This window comes from Nelusetta ayraudi, unplaced genomic scaffold, assembly GCF_046127955.1.
Source record: "Nelusetta ayraudi isolate G7.1 ecotype Tasmania unplaced genomic scaffold, CSIRO-AGI_Nayr_v1 ptg000011l, whole genome shotgun sequence".
Taxonomy (NCBI): Eukaryota; Metazoa; Chordata; class Actinopteri; order Tetraodontiformes; family Monacanthidae; genus Nelusetta; species Nelusetta ayraudi.
This window is the reverse complement of record NW_027466061.1, coordinates 23096161-23121524: the sequence shown is the minus strand read 5'-3', so window position 1 is coordinate 23121524 and position 25364 is coordinate 23096161. Positions and strand designations below refer to the sequence as shown.

At 46.3% G+C, this 25364-nt stretch overlaps 1 protein-coding gene across 2 annotated transcripts in view; it reads left to right on the top strand.

The window, feature by feature from the left end:
* cadm3 (cell adhesion molecule 3) overlaps window positions 1-25364 on the top strand; it is a 106189-nt gene extending 80825 nt beyond the window's left edge. For both annotated transcript variants that reach the window (XM_076019671.1, XM_076019672.1), the window contains exons 6-10: window positions 8517-8690; window positions 9515-9605; window positions 18646-18818; window positions 23358-23483; window positions 25223-25364. In XM_076019671.1, coding sequence (XP_075875786.1) covers window positions 8517-8690; window positions 9515-9605; window positions 18646-18818; window positions 23358-23483; window positions 25223-25341 — 683 coding nt within the window. In that variant the 3' untranslated portion in view covers window positions 25342-25364. The remainder of the gene's footprint in view (window positions 1-8516; window positions 8691-9514; window positions 9606-18645; window positions 18819-23357; window positions 23484-25222) is intronic.

Sequence of the window (25364 nt, the reverse complement as noted above, 5' to 3'; positions counted from 1 at the left end):
CGCCACAACAAACCGCAGCGCACGCCCTCATGCACGCGCGCGCGCACGCACGCACGCACGCACATGCTCTCTCTCTCACTCACATGGACGCAGACGCGCTGCTATTTCCTAGTGTGGGACAGAGAACGATCACGATCGCGCGGCACCCATCTTGCTGGCTGGCAAAGCGGAGCAGCAGCGCTCTATTATTGCGGCGTCTCATTCATGCATTGGAGCCTTTCCCAAAGCGTCTGAGCGCACGTGCGCACGCGTGTCAGAAAGATGAGCCCATAGATGGCTTCTCACCACTGCTTCTCTGACAGCTTCACTGACACTACAAGCGGGAGAAGGAGAAAGCGGGTGCCGGAGGAGGGAGGAGGGAGGGAGAGCTGATGTGGGGGGGACGGAGGGAGGGACGAGAGTGACACAGATGTAGAGAGGGTGTGAGGGAGACGGAGGCGGCGAGGAAGTGACAGCAGGGGCTGCAGAGAAAACAGAGAACAGAGGAAGGGAGTGTGTGCGAGCCTGCCTGCGTGCGTGCGTGCGCATCTGGGGCTGTGCACGAGAAAGTGATGGAAGTTGCAAAGAGGCGGCAAAGAAGAGAGGAGGGAGGGCGAGAGAGAGAGAGAGAGAGAGAGAGAGAGAGAGAGTGAGCAGGAGGGGAGGGAGGGAGGAGTGAGGGAGGCTTTGGAGCGCCGAGGACGAAGCAAACAGGGAGCAGTTTTTGAAGAAGAAGAAGGAAGAGGAGGAGGAGGAGGAGGAGGAGGAGGAGGAGGGGACCGAAAGAGCGCAACAGGAGTGAGAGGAGCGAAGGCTGACGAAATGGAGGACAAAATCCGGAAAGAGGATTGGAAGAGGGAGGGGAGAGGGGGGTAGGAGGAGTGAGGGGGGTTGGGGGGTAATTGAGAAGAATGAAAGGCTAAGAGCTTTGAAGACTGTATTAGTTGTACTGTGTGGAAGGGCTATGGATCATTTAGTGACATCGACGTATTGGACCACGGATAATGGGGATTTATGGCGGCACTTAAAGTCCAGTGCTGCTCGACGCATGAGCAGATTGTCATAATGCAGGACACGAGGTGGCAGGAGATGGGGCGGGTGTCCGCGCGGACAAGAGGAGGAGGGGAAAAAAAGAAAAAAAAAGTTGACATGAGTAAAAAGAACAGAATATGCAATTTCTGTATAATAAAAGTACACTCATGTTTTTTTCTCAGGAGACCTGCGAGGCTGCGTTATAATTACAATCCAAGTGTTACGTAACACCTGCCGAGCGCCGGCGCCGCTCCGAAAGAAAAAAGAAAGAAAGAAAAAAACGGCACCGCGTTTAGGCAGAAAATTGAGGCGAATCTAAGATAAAGAGGATTTGAAAATGATGTGTTAATAGAAAAAGCGATTTGTTACACTCCTTTATTCAAGTCGACCGTGACCGCAGCCCTGCGCAGGATGGAACTAATGTAGGGCGGCAACGGCGGCGGCTGCTGCCACTTCGCTACTTGGCATTGGTGGGATTTTTGGCTGTAACTCACTTGCCAGTCACAGTTTTAGGCTGCACAGTTTCAAAAAGTGAAAGTTTATATGTAGAAATTAGAGCTGTCAGTCGATTAAAAAAATTAATCCGATTAATCGCATGGTTTTCCAAAGTTAACTCACGATTAATCACATTTTTTTTTTATTGCTCTAAATCTACCGTAAACTGATATTTTTCCTTTTTTTTTAATATTCATATCAACATGGGAGTAGGCAAATACTTGCTTTCTACAAATGCAGCATATTTATTCGTGTTGGAGCAATGACAAGTACAACTAACAAAACAAAAGATGCACAGGTTTGTGTCATTCAGTTGTGTGTGTGTGTATTTGTTTAATCTCTCTCGCACTCTGATACAATGCACTGACAAATATAACATACAAATATGATCGAATTTGTCATTCGGTTTTTATTTTGAAATTAGTTTATTTTGAAAATTCACCAGATTTTCTCGTTGTTGTTTTTTTTTTTTTAGCGACTTCCTGTACTATTGACGAGGATCGCTCGCGGCTCGCGCACAAAATAGAGCAGACGCCGAAATGACAACTGCATGGCGCGAGCCGCGCGCCTGTTCGCGTCTAGTGTGAACCACCACATTGATTAACGTGGGCGCCGAATGGAAGCGCTCGTTACAGTAAATGCATATCACTTTTGTCCTCTCAAGACTGCCATCTGGCAGGGTTTTGAAGTGGAACTTTCCATTTACAATTGACGCCTTATCCATGTTAGTCTACGCTCAGTGTCTTTTTTCTTTTTTTGTTGTGTTTACAAGCCGGCTGCAAGCGTGTGACTGTGACGTTCGTCAATTAATTTCCCGTTTCCACAATCTACGGAGCGTTGATAACGCGTTAACTTTGACACCCTTAGTAGAAATATACTTGTACGTGTGCACATCTAAAATATGGAAAAACCGAATGAATAGTATAACTAGCATTTATTTCTAAATATAAATTCTAATTTTGACATGTATTATGTATTTAGACTACAATTATATAATTTATGTGTGTATTCTTCTTATGAAGGACACATTTCTGCTAATCTTATTTAGCAGAAATAACTTAGTCATTAAGAATTATTAGCAGTGTTACATAATAAGCAGTGGCTTCTTATGATGATTTTTAAACCAGCTCAAAACATGTTCAAAACAAAGGAAATATTCATTATTATGCATTGTATGTTTCATTTCTGCCACGTCGTGCAGGAGGTTGAACGACAGGTCAGTGTCTCAGCATCCTGGTTCACCTGCTAATCCAGTAACAGGACTAATTAAAACCCCTTTCCACAATTAGATGACCTCACACGGTTGCTTAAGTCAGACTTTCTCAGGCCGTAATCCGACTTATGCGTTAGAGTGATGACTGTTATTGATGTGATTATTTTAACTCCACCCCAGTCATCCAAGCAGCTGGGGCTTTATCTGAGCGTGCACGGTAGCATCGCGTGACGTGCAGCAACGTCTATCCGCAGTGGATCGTTTTTGAGTCTCTTCATTGTGCTCCTGGCGCCTGAACACCTTCGCTGAAGTAGCTTGGGGTTCCACTGGCGCAGAACAATCATAAAGTGCGACTGAATCATTCATGTTCTTCCTTCTGTCCTGTGGGAGGTCCGTCTTCCCTCTTGTTTAGTGATATTTGATCCAAAAAAAATAACACCCTGACTGATTACTTTTATGACTTTGTAAAATTACGCTGTTTACGGTGTCAAAATGTTGTGAAAAATTGCCCGGTACTTCTTTGCCGAGCGCACAGCAACGACTCTAAATGACTTGTTTTGTCTGGAACGACAGACTTTGGAGACGAGAAGTAAATGCCACACTTTTAAAAGGTCCCCGGTGTGAAACAAAGAGACGCAGAACACAGGTATTGATTTGATGAATGTCTCCAAATGATCAATTAAATTAATGGCTGTGGCAAGTGGTGTGCACTCATTAAAGAGTGCAAAAGGTTTGTGTGACATACTTCTTTTTTCTAACTGCATCAATACTCTGTCCAGGAAGGAACGTTTGAATACTTAACATGCAAATCCATAAAGTTTTTTAAAGCCTATCCTGGACTCCCTGGCCTGGGGAGACTTATCAATTAAAGCCTGAACCTCCATTATCGCGTCTCACGTGACATCTTAAAGGTTAAGTGTGTCATATTTGGAGATTTTTAAGAAGGAACAGTGATATCAAGTGGTCACATTTTAGATTGCAGCACTTTTCCACTTAAGTCCCCTTCGGGACTCCGTACCCTCCCTTTCCCGAGCTTGTTAGTGAAATACGGTGGCCTGCGAGCACAAACCTGGATACCTTGTCCGCTTTCTTCTTCGTTGATTTATTTGAGGACACGAGTGTTTACTCTAAATACAAAATGCACTGTCAGGCAGCTGGATTGTCCACACCAGGCTTCCTTGGAAATATGGTAGAGCAAGATGGTAGCTAACTAGGCTTTATGTTAAGCTTTTACCAATATACAAATCATAAATTAAGCTAAATTTGACACACTAGACTTTTAAACGCCAGTTGCAGAATTTCCGCCAGTTCTTCACATCTCATCGCAGAGCTAAATGACTGGTTGCGGCCTCTTACGAAATCACTGACTGACTGTTTCAGCCAGAATTTAAGATCACAACAAACAACCTCCTGCCACAAAGTCCTGAACATGGAGAAGGTTGTAATTTGGGCTGCATCTAGTTGTCTGAGACATGATTATTTTATCACACATTGTGAGGCACAGGGGTCGGAGCGGCAACCGCCAACTCGTCTGCATCACATCACCACCTGGGGGGAAGTTAGCCACCTTTTCATTTAAGAAATAGGAGGTTTTTAATGAGAACATGCTGAAGTCCTATTAAAGTTTTAGCAGGTGCTGGAGTATACTTGAGCTTAAATATTAAAGAGGCAGACAAACCACGCGTACTTCAGCTAATAGAATATTGATATTTGTGCTGAATGATTTATTTGTCATTAAAAGCCCAACTTGAATGATATGATTTTATTATGACGCAGTATTTTAGGGAACTTCCATAACCTTTCGAACCGCGTTTGACAACAGTGAACCGGTTATGACCGGAATAGATATTTTACCGTATTGTTGATCTTGACCTGATCTGCAATTGTCTTTTCTCTCTGAGGCTAAAGACGAGGGCGTGTCTCTTCCACCTTGTCCTTCTTTCATTCAAAGTGGCCTGTAAACTGATTTAATATCCTTTTGTTAGACTGCTGCCTGCACAACAATTGTATATCATATTTGCACATAAATATGATATAAAATTTCAGAAGGTTCCAGAATACCATTATTCTGTCAGCCAGTTAGTTAGTCTCATTTTAAAGTTCCTCTACACCCATCCTCACATCTTAAAGCCTTTTCTATCCCGAATCTCAGTAGATCTCCAGAAAACAACATTTAGCTCTAACTTTGACTTTCATAAAGCAGCCTTTGGCAGTCAGTCATTGACTGCCAACACCTGCTGCCAGTATTGCTACTAACCTAGGAAGGAGGTATACTCAGGTGCCAGTGCCCTTTGTGATGATCCTAAAGGTGTGAAGCATGCCAAGGATATTACGGACTGAGGTTTTTATTGATTTACAGTTGATGTAAACACTGGCAAAGTGAATTTCACATAACACAGAGATATATTCAGCTAGATGATGTCATTTTCTATCTTAAAATGTATGCCTTACCTGCTTTTTTGTAAGGACGTTGTTGCTGCTGCCTGCTCTCAGCTACTGGAGCTTCTCATATGCCTGGATGAATTCTGCACATCCTTCCTCACTGACTAGCTGGTGAACCAGAATGACAACTCCACTGCACTTATTCACAAGACAGACGTTACGTTGTTCTCCTCACTTGCTTTTTAATCAGAAAGCCCAGTGTGAGTCCCGCCCGTTCTGAGGATTATGGTGCGATCGTAACTATTATTGTTATTGTTGTTGTTGCTATTATAGACTCTTGCAGTTGTGCTGTATCACCACAAGTGAAATTCCATTGTACTTTATCAAAGGAACAAAAGTGACAATGGGGAATTGTTGTTTTTTTTTCATGTCTATTTTTGCTAAAATGGAGTCCATTCAAGAGATAGTATCACTTAGATCATATGCAACACACTTGCTTATTGCTCTCAGCTCCCATTTGGCTTTTTTCCACACTTGGCAGTAGTGGATTTTTTAAATCAAACCTGATTATCTAATCTAATAATAAACAGAGTGAATATGAGTTATGAGGAAATGCACATCACAGTCATCCAGGGATTTGGGGGGGACAAACTCGCATCTTAGTTTTTCCTTAACAAATGTGCTGAGTGACCCCCTGAGCCTGAAAACCCATTAAAACTCTAATGTGCATTCTACCCAGAGGAAAAAAGGGAGGGGGAAACAACACCGTTCGGTGGAGTCCACAAGTAAACAAACTGGAATCCTTTTTTTCCCCTCCCCAGGTCTGCTCATTGAGAGCAGTGGTCTTTAATAAAGTCAGCATATTGTCTGTATTGATGTGTGCTGATGCGGGCGGAGGGAGGCGGGCGACAAAGAAGACTCCTGTGCGCGGCGCCGCGTTATTGAAATGCACCTGGAAAGTAAACTAATTTTCTGGGCAGGTCAGAGGGCTGCTTATGGTAATAAAAGGAGCGATGCCATTAGATTCACTGGTATTTGAAGAGTTCTCGGGGGAGGGAGGCGGTGACAGGTGTGTGTGTGTGGGAGGGGTTGCATTGTCTGTGTGTTTGAGAGAGTGAGAGAGTGAAATGGAGGAAATTGTGAGCGCGCGAGTGTGTGTTACCCAATCTGCTCCCCTGCCGCTATCTGTGTCTGGTCTGTGTATATGTTATTCATGAGCTTGACCTACATGTGCCCACACTTTGGTGCGCGTGCGTGTGTGTGTGCGTGTGTGTGTGTGTGTGTGAGTGTGTGTTGTCAGTACAAGCAGGAGATTGTGATAAGGTTCCGGTCCACTTTCCAAGATTCACCAACCACTTTCACGGTCTGACCGGCCACTTTGATTTCTCTCTCTGTCTCTCTCCCTCCCTCTGTGTGTGTGTCTCTCACTCGTACTCTTTCAATGGGGCGCGAGCTGCAGTCTTACGCACTCTCTCCCGTGTTTATGATTTCATCCTCTGTTTTACCCTTGCTAGCCGCTGCTCTCTCTCTCTCTCTCTCACTCACTGACGTCACCTCGCACATCTTTTCGGGCGCTGCGCACACGTGCGTGCGCGCAGCGCCCTTGCGCACACGTGCGTGCGCGCAGCGCCCTTGCGCACATGCAAAAATACGGTTAAGTGGAGAGAAAGGGGGAAGAAATTGAAAAAGTGTTGTGAAGATAAACTGAGCGCTGCCTCGCAGACTGGGGAAACCTCAAATGATGAAAACAGTTTTGTCACTCGTGAAAGTAGTGGGAGAAACACGGCAGCTTCGGCTCGACTGTTATGACGCCGTCGATCCTCTTTATTTGCCCAAAAATAAAGCAAATTCTCTCCGGTAGATTTGCTTCTCGCTCCTCGCGGCCGGATTACATCATTCGAACTGCGAGCTGTCGTCTCCTAAGCAACGGGCGAGCGAGCGAGTCCAAAGAAAGCAAGACTGAGCGACATTAGATCTTGAGGTTGTCTCTTCTCTTTGGTGTCCTTCAGCCGGGAACATCACAGACAGGCCTGGTTAGTAAACATCGGGGACGCCGGCTGCTGTTCGCTGTGCATTCCGGGGGTTGTATCAAAGTGGGAGTCTGACTCCCAGACACAGTGTCCTAATGAGCAGAGATGCTCTCAGGGGACTCAGAGTAGAATGCAGAGAAGAATCTAGCTGCACTCACTGCTGCTGTAGGGTGGGGTTTAGGACAAAGGGATGCAACTAATGGCATTTAGCTCTTTGATTAATGGTTCAAATCGAGCACAACTACTGTATTTTCTTTAGCGAGATCTTTTGTTATTTGTAATTTATCCCTTCACCTCCAAAAACATTAAATTACATTAAAATTAGAATGAACAAATGTTTGGTAGTTTATGATAAATTACTCATTACTAATAGAAATAATAATAAACCAATTTAATCAATTAATACATATATGTGGTTTATTTTCCTCCTTATCTACACATTTATTGAACATTTCCTTATTTTAAACACTTCTACTTTAAAGGTTCAATTCTCTATTGTTTTAACCCTCTGTTTTGCAGCCCACTGCTACTGGCTCCCTGCTTAAGAAGATGCTTTGTTGAACCCGCTATACGTTTTCAAGGGGAATGAAAAAAAAGGCAGTAATGTGGTCCTAGAGGGAAGAGGGTGGGGAGTGGAGTGTGTGTGTGTGTGTGTGTGTGTGTGTGTGTGTGTGTGTGTGTGGGGGGGGGGGGGGGGGGGGGGGGGGGGTCAGGGGGTCACTCCCGATTCTCTTAATTTTCAGAACTTTTAGAAGAAAAAGGAAAAGGTGGTCTCATTACGGTGCAGTTGGCAGGCAGGAGACACGGAGCCTGACTTGTTGTTAGACTGTTGTCTAACAATAAGTTGTTGAATTGTAAATATGAGTCTGTGAAAGCAAGTGGAAATTCACACCCGTTTACGCTGCTACCTCTTCTTCTCCTCCCTGGACCTTGGAGACGGCCCCCGCAGGATTCACCTCATCCTATTTAACTGGCTGGGGCGTTGAAATATACATCCCCAAATGACTCAGCAAGAAAATTGATGGTCTCGGTGAGAAAATATGTGAAATCACTTAAGAAATGTGTGGAAATGCATTGTTGGGCCCCGCGGTGTATGGTGATAGATAGCAGAACAAAACACCCGGGGACACAAGGTAACTGCACAGGAGAGGCATTTATCATTTAATGGGAACAAATGGGGGTCATTGCTGCGTGGTGCAGTTCAGCAACATGAGACCAGCACATCCTAATTACACCAAGGGAGGGTTAGGGTTTTTTTTTTTTTTAACTCCATTCTGGGTTTTTACATTTTGCCATTTGCTATGTCCCTGAAATACTCCCTGCGACTCACTGTCCCTCCTTCCACTTTCTTCCCTCTTCCTCCTCCCTTTTTCTCCTCCCCCAAGGGAGCTCAAATGTGGTGGAGGCCGTTCCGAACATGCCTTCCACCTCCATGGTGAGGAGCGAGCTCACCTTGGAGGTGAGCCGGAGCGACGACGACGCCTACATCACCTGCGTGGTGGACCACGCCTCCCTGGCCCCGGGAGACAAGAGGACCGAGCAGGCTCTGCGGGTGTTGTGTGAGTGATTTGGGAACAGTCGGGGGAGGGGGTCAGGGGTGGGGGAGTGTTCCATCAATATTGGGAAGGGGGAGCGGGAGTTCCTGAATATTAGCGAATTTTAGAATATATGAATATTGACAAAAGAAAATTGTGAATAATATTTGTCATGATTTAATATTAGAAAAGGGGACATTTTAGTGACCATACGTATAGCTAGCACTCTAGCACTCATGATTGTTCAGGGTTGGGAATGCAAATCGAAACCTTAGAAAGTGATTTGTTTATTTGTTAATCTGTTTTCTGGTCGGGCTTTGCTTTTCTCTCGCATCTCATCCTGCAGAGAACCCCCCCACCCCACCCCACCCCCTCCATTTCCTCTGCAGTCATCTAACATCATTTTTGCACGAGCAAAATATAATGACGACGACGCGGGAATTTAACCTTAATCTGCTGGTGCGCTCGCCCAGAGTCAGTCAGTGGGGATGAAGAAGAAGACAACGGGAAGCGTGGAAAAGGGGGAGGCGGTGTAGCGGCGATAGTCTGTGTCGGTGCTGCCACCCAGTGGTGGGTGAGGCCTCATGAATAAAGCGAGCGGCGAGAGCAGGCGCCCGTTGTGTAAGGGCGTTATGTCACTCCAGGAGGCGGAGACACGGTGACGCCTACAGGATGCAGATGGGAGTAGATAGATGGAGACGAGGTTGAATGAGATTATTGCCGCTGTACTTGTGTCTGCGCTAAGCCTTTTGTTATGTAACCAGAATCCCCCTCTCTCTCGCTCTGTTTGTGTGTGTGTGTGTGTGTGTGTGTGTGTGTGTGTGTGTGTGTGTGTGTGTGACTTACAGACTCCCCAAATGTGCAGATTTCACCCGAGAGCGACCTGCCGAGAGAGGGGGAGAAATTTCATCTTCAGTGCGAGGGAAACGGCAACCCTGAGTAAGACACACACACACGTGCGCACGCACGCACGCACGCACGCACACACACACACACACACACACACACACACACAAACACCAATGTTTAGCAACACTGCACACACAGGTGGCATCCTCACACATTACTGTGCAAAGTTGTTTCCCCTCAATTACAAAAGAATCAAAGTCAAAGAATATTGGTATCATCCATCCATTCATCTCCCATACCCAAGTCCTTCTGCACTCAGGGTTGAGGGTCTCTGCTGGAGCCTCTCCCAACTGACATAGGGCAAAATTTTCACGTTTGCGTCCCCTCTGTGGATCGGAATCACCGTTTTTGGCGCTATTTACACGGATTTTCTGGCGCAAAAGCCGCGCAATCGCTTTGTGGATCTACCCCAATGTTCCTGTTGCGTTTTGTCATTTACTCATCACTGGGTGAGGTGGGCATCCCGAGAAATAGTCTGTTAGTTTGTCATTCAGGCTGCGACATTTCCAAAACTGACCTTGAACTGTAATTGCCACTATTCACTGCTGGAATCCTGCTTGATTAAATACCTGAGCTGCAGCAGCCTGATCAGACACGTCAGTCAGTGTCTCCCAAACTCCTCGACACGATGCTTCTCTATTAAATGGCTTCACCTTTGACTCGATTCAGTGGCAGAGTCATGCTCTGATTTCTTTGTAAAGCCTGCTCTATAATCTCTTCACACATTGAATCTCATGGTGAACATGAAACCATATGTGTGTCCCTCTGTGTATTTAAAAAAAAAATCATTATTATCTTTATCATCATCTCCAACAAATCGGTCTCTGTACTGCAGAGAAAACGGTCCTTTGTCGCAGGCCAATGCTGTATCCTAGGCTGCGACTTTGCTTGTTTTGTGCCTCACTAAGGCTTGAAGGCCAGACTGCCAGGAGGAGGTCTGGGTCCAATCAGCAATGTCTTTCAGGTGATGCCGTCCTTGCTCCAGACGAGGACACCTCCCGCCACAGTCGTGTTATGGCAGGTTTCAAAAGACGCCACAGGCGTTGAAGATCACACTCTAAAAAGCACCCAGACACAAAGACTCACCCACGTGTGTTTGCTCAAAAAGGTTCATTTCAAATGACGCAGATTGAAGCGTTTCAGCTGAGGCTGAGACCCGGAGATGGGGGTGCGTGGGCCTGTAGCTCCAGCAGTCATTGGCGACCCCAGAGGAAACCGTTATAGGTGATTGGCAATTACAAGGTACTACCTATTGAAAATGTACTGGTAGTATAGCTATTCCAATTACTTGTACATTACAAACTCAAAACACAGAGAGACAATTCAACTGGCTGCCCAGTGTTGGGGGCACTGCACTGGGAACCTGGCAGGCGAACCGGTCAGAAGCGTCAGAACAGTATCAAACTTTTGTGTGTGCAGGGAAACAGTCTGCCGACGCAGAGAGTCCATGAGGCAGTTAGCGTCACTCGATCCGAACACGGGCGTGTGATGAGCAGTGTAGCGAGACACCTGCTGGTTGGCGCCGCAGCAGCTCGTAGCAACACAACCATGCTAACGGCGGAACACACAAATGTACCCCCCCCCAACACACACACACAACCCCCACTACCACCAGGCCTTTCTGCATTATAGATGAACCTCCAGCCAAGCAGCCCAATCGATCCCTTCTCCCCCCTCCTTCCCTGCCTCCCTCCTCCCTCCCTCTCTCCTTCCTCCTTCCCTCCCTCCATCATTAAGGCGGCTCTCCATCCGCTGTGTCACTCCTGCCGTTCCGACTCGTCATACGTCCGTCTATAACTCTGCTCTATCTCCCCTCACACCTTTCCTTTCCAGTCCCCCTCACCTCCCCTCCTCTTCCTCCTCCTATTCTCCTCCTCCTCCTTTCCCTCTTCCCCCCCTCACCTACATCTCCACCTCTCCCTCCTCCCCTTCCTCCTCCTCCCCTTCCTCAACCTTCTCCTTCTTCATATATTCCTTCTCTTCTTCTTCCTCTTCATCTTCCTCCTCCTCTTCCACCTCTCTTCTTCTTTTTCTTCTTCTTCTTCTACCTCCTCCTCCTCCTCTTTCACCTCCTTCTCCTCGCCTCTGTTATCAATGCCCATCGCCTCCTCCCATCATCCCTCCCTCTTCCTCCATCAGCCCATTACAAGGGCGTTGAGACGCGGCCGTTTGCTTTGACTGACAAGCGGGAGGTGGACGGAGGCGGTGACTGTCACACCAAGCGGCAATAAGCGGCTGAGCTGAGCTGGTTTCTCCTGGAAACGACGCTCCGGGGGGGTAGGAGAGGCGTGGACTCGGGGCTTCTCCATTCACTCCACTGCGGATGGAAAATTATTTATTTCAGCCACAATTAGAAGACAGTGCAAAAAAAAAAAAGAGGCTCCTCACTGAATGATGAATGTTGTAGCCAAAGTAGGAGCTCTGTTGTTCCTCCGTAATAAATGGGGGTGTGTGTCGTTCAGGATGTGCCTGGCAGTGTGAGGCCTCAGAGTTCAACTCCCACCGGGGTCTAAAAATGTACTCAACTCTTAACACACACACACACACACACACACACGAGGAGGCTTAAGATAAAAGTGTCTGCTGAGTGGTTGATGGTGCGCGGAAGTACTTCAGGCTTTACACTGGAAGAAGAGAGGGAGAGAGATTCTGAAGAAAAATGTCAACAGAGAGAAAAGAGGGAAGGCGGGAGAGAAAACAGGAAGTAAGGAGGGGAAGAAGGTGAGGGGAGTCGGCCGGCGAGAGGAGATGGGAATATTGGGTGGGCGGGGCCGTAAATGAGTAAGACGGAGCAAAATCCTGAATGTGTGTAAGTGCGCTTTCTTCTTCTTCTTCTTCTTGATTTTGAAAAATAACATTTAATTGCCGCTCTTATTCACATTCGTCAATCAAAACAAATGAATAAATGAATGAAACTTTTACATGAGCATGTCACTAAAAGATAATGCCCCCTCAGTCACCGCACACAGCGCCCTGTTAAATGTCCACATTTCACTGAAACAGTCCAAGCCCCCTGCTCTCTTGTTAGAGTCCAGACTGAATCAATTTCTTGCAGATTACAGTGGGATCGACCTCGGCCCCATCATTTACTTTTTTCTTACGGCTCAACCACACCGCCATCTTAGCCTGGCTTAAAACAAAGGGCCGCTGTAGCCGCTCAAGTCTGGGAGCAGGCCGTCATGGGGGAAGCTGTCCTCTAGGTTGGGAGTCAGGGAACCTCTGCCATGCAAACTGAGGAGGAGGTGCCAGACAGTCTTCTCCGCCAGTGGTGCAGAAATTGTTTGACGACCCTCTCGGAATGAATCCCCAACATGGAGGCCAACAGGGCGGGGCCTTCTAGGCCAGGACCTGTCAGCTCCACCACCTTGCCAAGCGTTGTGATCCCTGCAGCTTGTAGGGCCTTGGACAGAGGCACTCCCCCCCAGCTAGAGTAGTCCAATAGGTTTCCCTGAAGGACAGGCTCCCGCAGGAGCCAGGACAATGAGTCGGCCTGCTCCGCCCTCTGCTTCTTCAGGAGGTTCCAAACTTTAAAAACACTCTGATAAAAACAAGGCAGAGAAGCTGTGCCCATGCGAGTCAAGTCCATCAAAAACAAACTAAAATCCAGGCCAAAAATATTAAAACGCTGCAGGATGCACCGGGCTAATGGTCTTCACAGAACATCCCTGGGACCAGTCAGGAGCTTCTGTATAAACTGGAGTCTGAAGGCAGAGCCCCTGCTGGCCAGATGTACCAATACCTCCTTGTACGTTCTCATCACACTGCTGGCTCAAGATGAAGCCTGGCGTCCAATCAAAAGTTGATCCCCCGCCCGGCCACTGACTCACCACCCCACCAGTCAAGCTCGACGGACGTCACACTCCATCACTCCATTCCACGCCACTGTCTTTTCTCTACACGGTCACATCCTGTCAAGTTTAAAAGAACAACTCAGCCTATCAAATTCTACATTAGGTTTCCTTGGTGCCCGGCAGTGGAGGCTCTCTAATAGAAGAGAGGAGGAGAGGAATTTTTTTTGCTCAACATTCCGTTCTGTTTCCCATCTATTCAATCAGAGCGGCCCTGGAGTGCCGGCAATTGCATCGCATTTCCCCGCTTGAAGTCATTTAACCGAGTTAAACTCCCTGAGACCGTTCACTTAACACGGTTTAAAAAGCCTTGCGTCACCTTGACCCATTAAGCTTCCTCTTATGCGTTCAAAGTCACATCAGCAGGTGACGGCTAACGGGATTACAGTAATCTGGGACCTGGTGAAGGTGAAGGCCAGGCTGCGTTGGACAGTATGGATCTCCCGTTGTGGGCAAGTCCAAGTTTTAGCAGCGGTGAGAGTGGTCTGGTCTGATCTGCTGATCTGGAGGCTGGAGGCAAAACCAACTAAAGCTCTTTACAGAGGCACATCATTGCACTCGGTGACCCAGTCCTTTCTGGTTACACGGCTGCCATAAATCCTCCAGCAGTCCACTAAGTGTGCATTAATCTGAGGCTAGAAATAGACCATAACAAACTCCTATTATAGATCAGTGGTTCTAAGGCTTTATGTTCCGGTAAGGTATATCAGATTGCAAGACAAGGTTAAAGGTCGAGAAAAAAAATGGAAATACACCCCCCACACACTTTTTTTTATTAAATGAAAAAGTGCTCACAACTGACAGCTCACAGCAATGACAAAGGTCGTCATGAACTGTGCACTTCATTAGCATAACTAGTTTGAATCAACACAAGAATAGTCATATTTAAGGGGGTAATACACAATTTTCATCATTGTCAGATATAAGGTAATAGAAAATTCTTATCATTATTTTTATTTATTTTTGTTTTTTATTAGTTATTTCTTCTTGGGGAAGAAAATCAAATCCTCTCTGTTGCTATTTGGCCCTTTCTATACTTTTTTTTTATATATATAAAAACGGAATGGCCGTGCACTTATGCACTAACAATGCATACTAGTGCACATATCTAAATCTCTGTCTGATCTGTCCGCCCATCGAACAGTTGCTCTTGTGCCATCATAATCAGAGAAAAGCAACTTCAAAGACATCTGCAAATAGCGTGATGCAATGCTCCAAAATAATCGCTAACGACAGCTAAAACTATGCTGGATAAAATTCAAATCAGATAACTTCAAATCAGTATAGTCGTCATTTGTTCCAACTCTCAGTGACGGACCTGCATCCGACACAGAACTCTGCTAAAATGAGTAATGAGTGGTTTAGTTGTATTTTAATTGGCTTTGGACGACCCCGCGATCATGAGTAGTGCAGGAGTAAGCGGGAATAGAAGATGGATGGATGAATGGATGGATGGATGGATGGATGGATGGATGGATGGATGGATGGATGGATGGATGGATGGATGGATGGATGGATGGCTTTCAATGAAGTAGGTGGCAGAGTTCTGTGTCAGGCAGGTCCGTCAGTGATGGTGGAGGACACCTTGGAAAACAAGAACAAGTCCAGCTCCTTCGCTCGCCATGCTTTCTGTGTTATCTATATTTTAATAATCAATCTCAGCGTTTTCCTCGCTCCAGCCGTTGGTGTTCGCTGCTTCCCATGTGAGGGGGTGTGAGGGGCGGTGGAGGGGGTGAGGCAAGCGAGCGCAAAGTAAACGTTATCCAGGTGCCCTCAGGCACTTAGAATGTGTAGCAGCCCAGAGTTTGAAGTGAGATGCTGCCAGTGAACTGCCTAAACCCGAAAGGTGCTCTCAGGGTGCTCTAACGCTGCTCTCCCCGGGCCAGAGCAACTGTATCCAGAGGAAATTCCATCTGACATCCCAGATTAACATTTCACCCAAGCCCGACTCAAACAGCATCTTTTAGGCCTTAATACCTCAGAGGTCAGACAGTTTGGAGCATCGGAATGACGCGTTAATTTGGGCATGAACTGCACCACATGGCCGATGCAATAATTTGGAGAGTTGGATGTTCGTAGCTCGCCGAATAACATTGCAATGCTATGTTTAAAAGATCGCATGATAAACTGACAGCGGTAAATTTCGGCATTTTTTGCAGTGACTCTGCGGTCGTAATCTCCGCCACCTTCATGTCGTATCCACAAAGGTTTTTGTGCTATTAATAAGTAGGCGCCCAGAAATGCAGCACCCGAGGAATCAGAAGCGCAAATTGGCGTCTAGTAACCTGACCACGCGATAAATTGTCAGATACACAGTACACACACCTTTCTGGGGTCTCTGTCGTCCTCTTAAAGGGGAAGTATAACATGTTCGCCCCTTACTAACAGCAACACGAACATTAATTAACAATGGAAGACATACAAAACTGAACACGTCAGAAATGTTACAATATGAATACGAGTGTGGTTGATTGTACGGCAAGAATGAACCTGAACCTTTGAATAATTTTAATTAGTTTGATTTCACAAAGAGACACTCTGGCGCTCCTGTCCGTTCCTGTGCTCTCTGGGAATTACGTATGATGAGAAGGCAGTCAAGGCTGTCTGTATCTGTAGCTATCTGTATATTTATATGTATTCTTTTATTGTGTGATATATTTTATAGTTACTGCCACCTGAGTGCGATTTGTCGCTGTTTAGTGGCTGATCTGATCGAGTACAGTGCAGGTTTCAAGTGTAAGTGAACTTGTAACTTATCAATGTTTTGCATTTGTGTTGTGTGTGTGTGTGTTTATCTGATGTTCTATACACACCCCTCATCATCAGCTCAGTAAATATGCAGATACGGGCAATCGGGCATTTCTGACAGAACATACAATATATTGTATGGAGAGGGTGCAAATTGATTGTTTAACACTTGTTTTGTAAGGCCTGTTTGAGATTTGTTTGCCCAGACAAACCTTTGTGTATTGATGGTAGCAGACCACCAAGATCGATTTACTAAATCTGCATGTGGCTTTATAGGGACCTTTTTAAAGGGTTTCTTTGTTTGACTCCATGTAGCACCATGTAGTGATTATTGATTGCAGCCACTGAAAACCAGTGTCAGGAGACAACCCCACCCCAATACTGCACCCAATTATTTCTGAACCAAAAGCAGTTGTTGTAGTTTTTAAATATTTTATTATATCGAGACGCAGTTCCTCCCCTCTCCTCCGGAGCTCTTCTTCCCTTCCACTCACCCTCTTTTCCTCCCGGATTATTTCGGACATGCAGTGTGTATGCGATGTGTGTGTGCCCTTTGGGATAAACCACAGAAATATGTATGAAACCCAGTGGCTCAGTCCTGTGTGGTAATTTTGGGGAAACAAACAAACAAACAAACAAGAAAACAAACAGAAATAAACAACAGGAGCTGGAAGATCATTGAGCAGAGCTGAAGATCGATGTCGATATTGGCACAACCAGGCACAACAAGCGGACTGTGTATTATCACTATTGTTATTATTGTTTAACTTAATGATGATTCTAGAGTTAAGGGGGTTCTGTGCCCTTAATTGCCATAGAGAGCGTTGTCTCTGCACCGAAGCTAATTGAGAAGTTGCCACTTGGGGGCAACAGTCCAATGCAGGTTTTTACAAATGTGTAGTGGGAATTCTTAGAGCTCAGCTCTCTGTGCTCAGGCTGGCCACGCTGGAATAGAGATCGACTCTAGAGCTCAGTGTTTAATAGCAACAGCAACGGCTTCCAGCCCTCAAAATTGCAGGTAAATTGTTCAGCGAATTGCAAATCACCTGCATTGGGCAGCAGCGTAATTCCAAGTCTGAATGCATTGTATTGCGAGGGAACCAGACCAGTTTAGTCACCACGATCTGTGGGCACTTTCTTCTTCTTCTTCTTAATACGCCCCGAGGTCAGTTGACTGAAAGCGGCTCTATTTTAGCATTTTTATTCCCCTTAAAAGCCGCTCATGCTAAACTTGGAAACTTCCCAGCAGGTCCCCCATGTGTCGGCGCCGCAGTGGGCGTCCAGGGAGCGAGCAGCAGACAATGTTTCTCATTAGCTTTCACTCCGTTTGAGAAATTTGTGCCCGGCGGCAACAGAAGATAGAGTTGTCGTGGGTTCAGACTCTCACAATCCTGCTGCTTGCATTGTTTTGTTGTATTTTTTGTTTTTGTTTTTTGTTTTTTTCAAATATTAATCTTCAAGGTTTGGTCTAGCGCAGGGGTGGGCAAACTTTATAGCTGGTGGGCCACAATGGGTTCTAAAATTTGACAGAGGGAGCTGGAGCAGGAGCAGATGTATGGAGGGTTTTAGTGACCCACCTCAGGAGAAAAACTGATATCATGGGATATATAGAAAACATGTGACATATGACTCCTGAAACAATGAAAAAAAGGATGAACTTCAGTTATTTTATGACTTACTCACTATTTACCAGACTGAAAAGCTTAACAGGCCGCATTTGGCTCCCCGGGACGCCTGGTCTACGGTAGATGGTCTGTTATTGTTGTTGCCGGTAGCATTCGGCTCACAGGTCAGCACTCAGAACTATCATGTATTTAATGTATCACCCACCCCCCAACCCCCACCCCGTGTCTCTGTGAGAGTGATTAATCAGAGCTGCTCGTTCACTGGTGTCCCTGATTCACGCTGCCCCGTCAGTGTAATTACTGCACAGCGCTCAGGGAATCTTCATCTACATAATTGACTCTTTTTTTCTATCCAGGAACATCTCACTATCTGGTAGACCATCCTGAATGCAGGAGGGATGTTTTTCTTTTTTCCGTTCCTCCCTGCCCCCAAAAATGTCAATGCTGACTGATTGGAAGCCTTTTCCTTGCCTTTGATTTTCTTTCTTCTCTCAGGCCACTCTGTCATCATAACTGTTTGTATATAAAAAAAATATATATATATATATCTCCCCTCACTCCCTTCTTTTTCTCACCCCCCCTCTTTCTTTTCATTACCTTTTCCACTTTTTCCATCCTGCCCCCCACCACCGAAGCCTGACCTCTCCACTATCCACCATGTCTCTTGTTTCATCTCTTTTTCTCCCTCCATCACTTCTTCTTTTCACCTCCCTCTCACCCCCCCCCCATCACCCTCTCTTTGTTTTCTTCTTTCTTGCTCTTATTTGGCCAACCTCCGTTGGCTCAAAGTGTTGCTGTGCGTGTGATCACTCACTCTGACCCCCCCCCCGCCCCCCCTCTCTCGTTCAGGCCCACCATCTACAACTGGAGGAAGAAGGACGGAGAGCTCCCCCCGCTGGCCAAAGTGGACGGCGCCTACCTGCGCTTCGAGATGCTCAACAAGTCAGACAACGGCGTCTACTTCTGCCAGGTGGACAATGGCATCGGACAGAGTGAGGGGGAGTACAAACTGCTGGTGCAAGGTAGGACCCCCGGGGGGCGCTAGTGGGGAGTGGGTAGGGACCAAAGTTGTAGAGCAAAAGTTGTCTTCTTCTTCTCCTTTTTTACGTTTCTTCATCACATTTTCTTTATTTCTCTCGTTTGTTGCTTGTGCTTCCATCTTTTTTCTCTTCTGATTTTTTTCTTTTGCTTCTTTTCTTCCTCCCGTTTTTGTCTCCCGTTGTTGTCGTCGTCGTCGTGCTTGTTTTAATTTTTTGCTCATCCCACCGCGCTTCTTGTCATGCAAAAACCGCTTTGTGCCCCACGTTGGCGTTCCTCCTTCTTCTTCTTCTTCCGCTTCTTCTCTCCCTCCTTCAATTTTCACATGAACCTGTTCATTCACTCCGCTGCCATTTTGTTGGTTTTTCTTTGACGCGCTATGCTTCGTTTCGCTTCGCTTCGCTCATGTCCTCACCCCCCACCCCCTCCCCACCACCACCACCACCACCACCACCACCACCTCATCTTCCCAAGACCCCGCAGACCCCGACTGGGTCGACCCCTCCTCCCCGTCTCCCTCCTACTCCCCCTCCCCCTCTCCCTCCACATCCCCCACTGTCAGCCTGTCAACCTCAGCATCTCCGCCCTCCTCCTCCTCCTCCTCCTCCTCCTCCTCCTCCTCCTCCTCCTACTCCTCCACCTTCTCCTCCTCCTCCACCACTTCCTCCTCCACCCCCCTGCCTGACATCTTCTCCGGCTTCGGCCCCGACCTCACCCCTTCCTCCCCCGACTCCACCCCGCCCCCACCCTCCGAGGCACCGACCGCGCTCCCCACCACCGCCGCTACGGCACCCCCCTCCCTCTCCAACGAGCTCTTCCCCCACCTGCCGCTCTCTCCCGACTCCTCCCCGACTCCCCCCCCGCCCCCTGCGAGCACCGCCACCTCCGCCTCCCCCGACTCCTCCCCCAACGCCAACCTTACTCCCTCAGTTTCCGTCCAGCTGAACGGAGTGTACACGTTCACAGGTAACAAAAAAAGAAAAAAATCATCCGTGCATGTACACATACACGTACACAAACACACACACACACACGCACCTGCCAGCAGACGAGATGCGGGGCCTTAGCCATGAAGCTGAAAAACAAACAGCTCTTGCTACTGTTCCTCTTCTTCTGTACACAAAGTTTGCTTTGCATTGTGGGGCAGCGATGCTCACGGCTCGCGATCAGGACAAACACATCATGGAGAGGAGGGCGGGGGAGGACGAGGAGACGGAGGAGGGGGGGAAATTATGTGGTGTTCTACTGGACTTGAGGCACCTTTTTGATTTTTTTTTGTCTCATCTTTTTTGTTCCCTTCTTTTCTTTCTGTTTAAAATTCCAACAACCCTGAATCCCCCCCAAAAATCCCCAACAACACACACTCCACAACTCACCAAATCAACCCTCCTCTCGTCCATCCATCCATCCATCCATCCATCCATCCATCTATCCATCCATCCATCCATCCGTCATCCACACTGAGAAGATGGTGCAGACAACATTGCAGGTACAACTTTTCCACCAGTCATCTGTCTTTGAATCTGGCTGTTCTGACCTGTCTGTCTGTCTGTCAGTCTGTCAGTCAGTCAGTCTGTCTGTCCGTCTGTCTGTCAGTCTGTCTCTCCTCCCGCCTGTAGGTTTTGCTGTCTGTGGCTCTGTCTGTTCCTGTGCTGTCTGTCACTCCGCTGTAAACTCGTCCGCTTTGGAAGATGATGGATGAATATTTCATTCTCCTACCCCACACGCTGCTTTGTTGTCAATGACACGAGTGGCGCTGGCTGGATCAGAAACACACACATGCACACACGCAGACATACACACACTTTTGCTATTCTTCCATTCTCACCGGACACATATTTATTCCACGGACACACACACAGCCATGACCTCTTAAGTGTTTACAAGTCATTTACACAGTCGTCCGCTTCCGGTATATGTTTCTCTCTCTTCCTCTGTGTGTGTGTGTGTGTGTGTGTGTGTGTGTGTGTGCGCGTGCATGCAGTGGGCTGGTTGATCAGGCCTGGAGGTGTTCTCGGGTCTGGTCTGCTTTGCTTTGATGCTGACAGCAGGATTTATGGGCTCATTCTCAGTCTCGCCTCGTCAGCACAGCCCCTCTGACCTCCACGCCAGCCAGGCCCACTGCGTGTGTGTGTGTGTGTGTACGTGTGTGTGCGTGTGTGTGTGTTCTCTGGCTGGCCCTCCTCTTCTCTCTACCTGTCTACCCCCCCCACCTCTCCCAGTTGCCTGCTGTCATGGTCCTTCACTCCTCGAACTTGCCGAGATGCAATTTCTCCTCTGAAAATCGGACCTTTCACTCATCACTTGGTGCCACGGCTGTTTTCTTGTTGTCGTTGTTATTTATTTTATGGGTTTTTTCCCTCCTCCTCATCCTTCAGTTGCAGTTTTGAGTGTTCTCCCTGTTGGTTGACTGTTGCTGTGCTACTCTGAGTGATCATACTGACCCTTCCTCTCCCTGAACCCACCCCCTGTCGTCTCTCTTTTTTCCCCCCTGCTTTTTCTTTCCATTCCTGTCATCTGTTGCTCTGTGGTGTTTTGGGAGCGTTCTGTCTGTCTGACATGAGCTTTGATCAAGCTCCTGGAGTCCTTCCTATTTTGAGGGAGTTTCAACCCAAGCGTTTCACCTGAATGGGGCAGGAAAAAAAGTCAGGCAAAATAAATGATGTATCGTATTACTTCCACATAGATCGCTCTCCTCTCAGAGGATGGGGCAAAGGAGAAATATCAAGATCACTGCTGTTGGGTGAAAGCCTGGAAACTAAAAAATGAAAAAAAACAAAAACAAAAACAAACATGGCATCTTTTCACGGAAGTGAAACAGATCTTGTTTTCTGCTCGGCTGCTCTTGGTTTAAAATGACACAGAAAGTTGCCGCCTTCCTCAAGTGACTCACTTATGCTACAAAGCACACAAGTTTATTTCCATCCACCCATTCAAAATGCATTCTGGGTTCTTCTCAGAGCTCCTTTAGCTGAGCCCAGGTCACCAATGATTTATTTTTTAAAGTTATGTAAAATCAGTGTTAGTTTACGTAGAGCTCACTTTTAGAAATGAGCAACAATCTACAACATATTTTTGTCACCTGTAAAGGGATAATGGTGTTTTTTGTTTTAGAATGCATTGATCTCTCTCTTTTTTTTTATCATTTATAATGTGCCAGTGAGAAGCAGTAATGATGCAGTGCAAAACAAATTTACCTGAGTGCAGGGATGCCTATGCAAATCTGTCTTAAAAATACCATGACTGATGATTGTGTAGGAGTAAACTGACTTACTTTATAAATTGTTGACACAAGGGGGTGGATTTTTTTTTTTTCTTTTTTTCATCTGCATTTCAGTCTAACAGACAAAAGTCGACATTCAGTCTGGATATTTGGCAAAGGTTCCGTTTATAAAATGTTCTCTCTATACATGTATGTATATGGAATATAAATCTTTATTAATCCCACGATAATCACACTTTGGGGAAGTTTGCATAATTTCAGCAACAATACAGTGCTAAAGAAGGAAAATTATATTAATAAAAAAGACAATAAAGAAATGATTTTTTTTTTTTGAAATATTTATTGACTAAGATTTTTAGTAATTATCATAGAATAGTGGTGAAATAAAAAAATAAAGAAACTTCCTCCAAGAACCTGATGGACTTGCGATGCTGCTCTGCTGCGGCCCTATTAAACTGGAGGCTTCACTTACTATTTGATTTGTTGTTTGGCTTGAATGTGAGTTTTTCTTACTTTCCCTCCTGGCCTCCACAGTCAGGGCTTTAAAATTCAGCCCTGGATTTCTACCAGTCTGAATCTTGTCTAAGTTTCCTGATCCATAATGGAGCATAAAAGCCTTCAGTTCAATGGAAAAAGAGGCAGCCAGGATTTTAGCTGACACCCAACAGCAGGTTGCTCCCTCAGGGGTCGCACAAGTGACTGGGGCCTGCATGGTAAACAGCCATGGTAGGGAAAAAAGAAAAAACTCCCATTGCATCACAAGCAGTTTTTCAGTGGAGGGCTGATGTTTCTGCCCCTCTTTTTTGGATTTCGCCTGGCTTTTATTTCATCTCCTTGTCTTTGTCCTCTGAAGGTTTGCGTTGCTGTGCCAGGGTATTATGTACTGACAAGTCTTCTCTGCTCCCCTCTTCTCTTTCTTTTATTCTTCTCTCTCCTGCTCATCCCATTATTCCCCACCCCTCCCTCTCTGTTTCTGCTGGCTTTCATCATCCGTCTCCCGTTTCCACCAATATTCATCTCCCACCACCACCTCCTCCTCCTCCCCCTTCTTCCACTCTTCTTTTTCCTCCTACTCCTCCTCTTCCCTCCTTCTCCTCATCTTCCTCTTCTTCTTCCTCCTCCTCCTCTTCCTTCTACTCCTCCTATTCCCCCGCCCCCTCATCAATCTGTCTTTCCACGCTGTTTTCCCCTTTTCTTTATTTTCATACCGACTTTCATTTCCATTTATTCATGGTACGGAACGTCCGTCCCCTTCTCCCTCTCTCTATATTCACCCACCCTCACTGCCTCTTTCCCCAAGACCCCACGGCCATGACGACCACCTCGGGTATGGACCACGCCGTGATCGGAGGGGTGGTGGCCGTTATCGTCTTCATCCTCCTCTGCCTGCTCATCGTCCTGGGCAGATACCTCATCAGACACAAAGGTCAGCTGCTCTCCCACCCAGACGCCCGGACACCCCGACGCAGGGATGCTGCGCTCATGCATGCATGCAGGAATCCCCGCTGGAATACATGCCCATAAATATGGATGCGCGAGTTCTGAGACAGGCAAAGCAAGAAAACATCAGAGTTGTGTGCGCACGGACGCAAGGGCACACGGAGATGAACTCACTCCTGGATCCTCCAATGGAGAGGAGCCCTTTCAGAGAAAAAAAAAAACAAAAAATCGGGAGCCGCCTAAAGAGAGCGCGACATTCTATGCACAACAATAAGTGATTTATTTTTATTCATTGCTTTCTAATAAGTTTTGGTCCCCACTAGATCCTCTGAGATGAGATTTCCTGAAGATGAGATTTCATCAGCGCACTTTCGATTTTAATTTACAGAAGTATTAGCTCCAGAGCCCTGGCAGTAACAGGCACCGGGAAGGGTTGGTCGTGATGTTGTGAAAAATAAGGGACATTTGAATCATCTGATTGTTAGTATTTTTCTTCTATAACCGCTGTACAGAGATATGTTAGATGTTATGTGACAGAAGTTGACATCGAAACAAGGAAAGGTACGAAGACAACATCTGAAATATTTGTGTCTGATATAGAAGAGACATACAAACCATCATATATATTTAATGAAGACACAACCTATTCAGTTATGAATCATCTGATGTTTTAGCCTCACGATGGCTACAAAACTATTCAAAAAAACTCTTCATAAATAGCCCCTTGAAGAATAAAGTCTGATGGAGTCTTTTTTTCTTTCATCAGCTCAGGAACTAAACCTGGAGAAACTTTCACTGCGTGCTGCTTCCGCATTTAGAGGGAACGGCACCAAAAGCACCCAAAGCTATAATTTAGAAAAAGGTTCTTCGACATCTTGCCGTTCTGACCCGCTAGCCTCAGGTTCCATTTTACTGTTCCGATGTTCAACTTTTATTGCGTCTGCAATCTTACACCCACACACACCCACACACACACACACACACACACACACACACACACACACACACCATTATTTCCGTTCCTCTTTTTCTTTTCTTTCCTCTAGCAATGCATTGATACTGAGACCACTTGTAGCGAGGTTGAGTACTCGTAAAATATGTGCCGATACCATGACACTGATAGCAGTTGTGTATGTATGCATATGACAATTTTGTTCAATTTGTGTTTGTACTGCAGTGAAATGTGTCGCCCCATGTTCTAGATCAGTGGTTCTCAACTGGTGGAGTCTCCTCTTATTTTTTTCCTTATCATGAAGTTGCGACCCAAATTCAATCCAGAAAAATAAAATCGCTAGCGCACTTTCCATCATGTCTAGTCAATACATTATTATTATTATTGAATTGAATTCCTGCAAAATAAATGGCCAACATTTTCTAGATAATTATGTCTATATTTTTAAATCCTTTTTTTTTGAAAAAAGAAAAAGAAAAAACGGAAAAGTACCCACGAGGCAGGAACCCAATCAAACCAGTCGAGAAACGCTGTTCTGGAAAGACATGCCGAGTAATGTTGTTCAAATAACAAAACATCTGTGGAAAAAAAGTAAAAAAAAAAAAAAAATGGAAGTAATTCTGTCATGGTGGCCTAATCAAGTACTCAGTATCAGTATCGGTAAAAGTGGCATCGCTGCATCCCTGCTTTCCACCTCACCTGACCTGACACTCATTGCCTCTTTGTTTGGGGGGCTCTGCTCCTTCTCCACCCCCCCCACCCCTCCAATACAGGAACGTATCTGACCCACGAGGCCAAGGGCTCGGACGACGCCCCCGACGCCGACACGGCCATCATCAACGCGGAGGGAGGTCACTCCGGAGCAGAGGACAAGAAGGAGTACTTCATCTAGACCAAGGACCATGGAGGACGTGG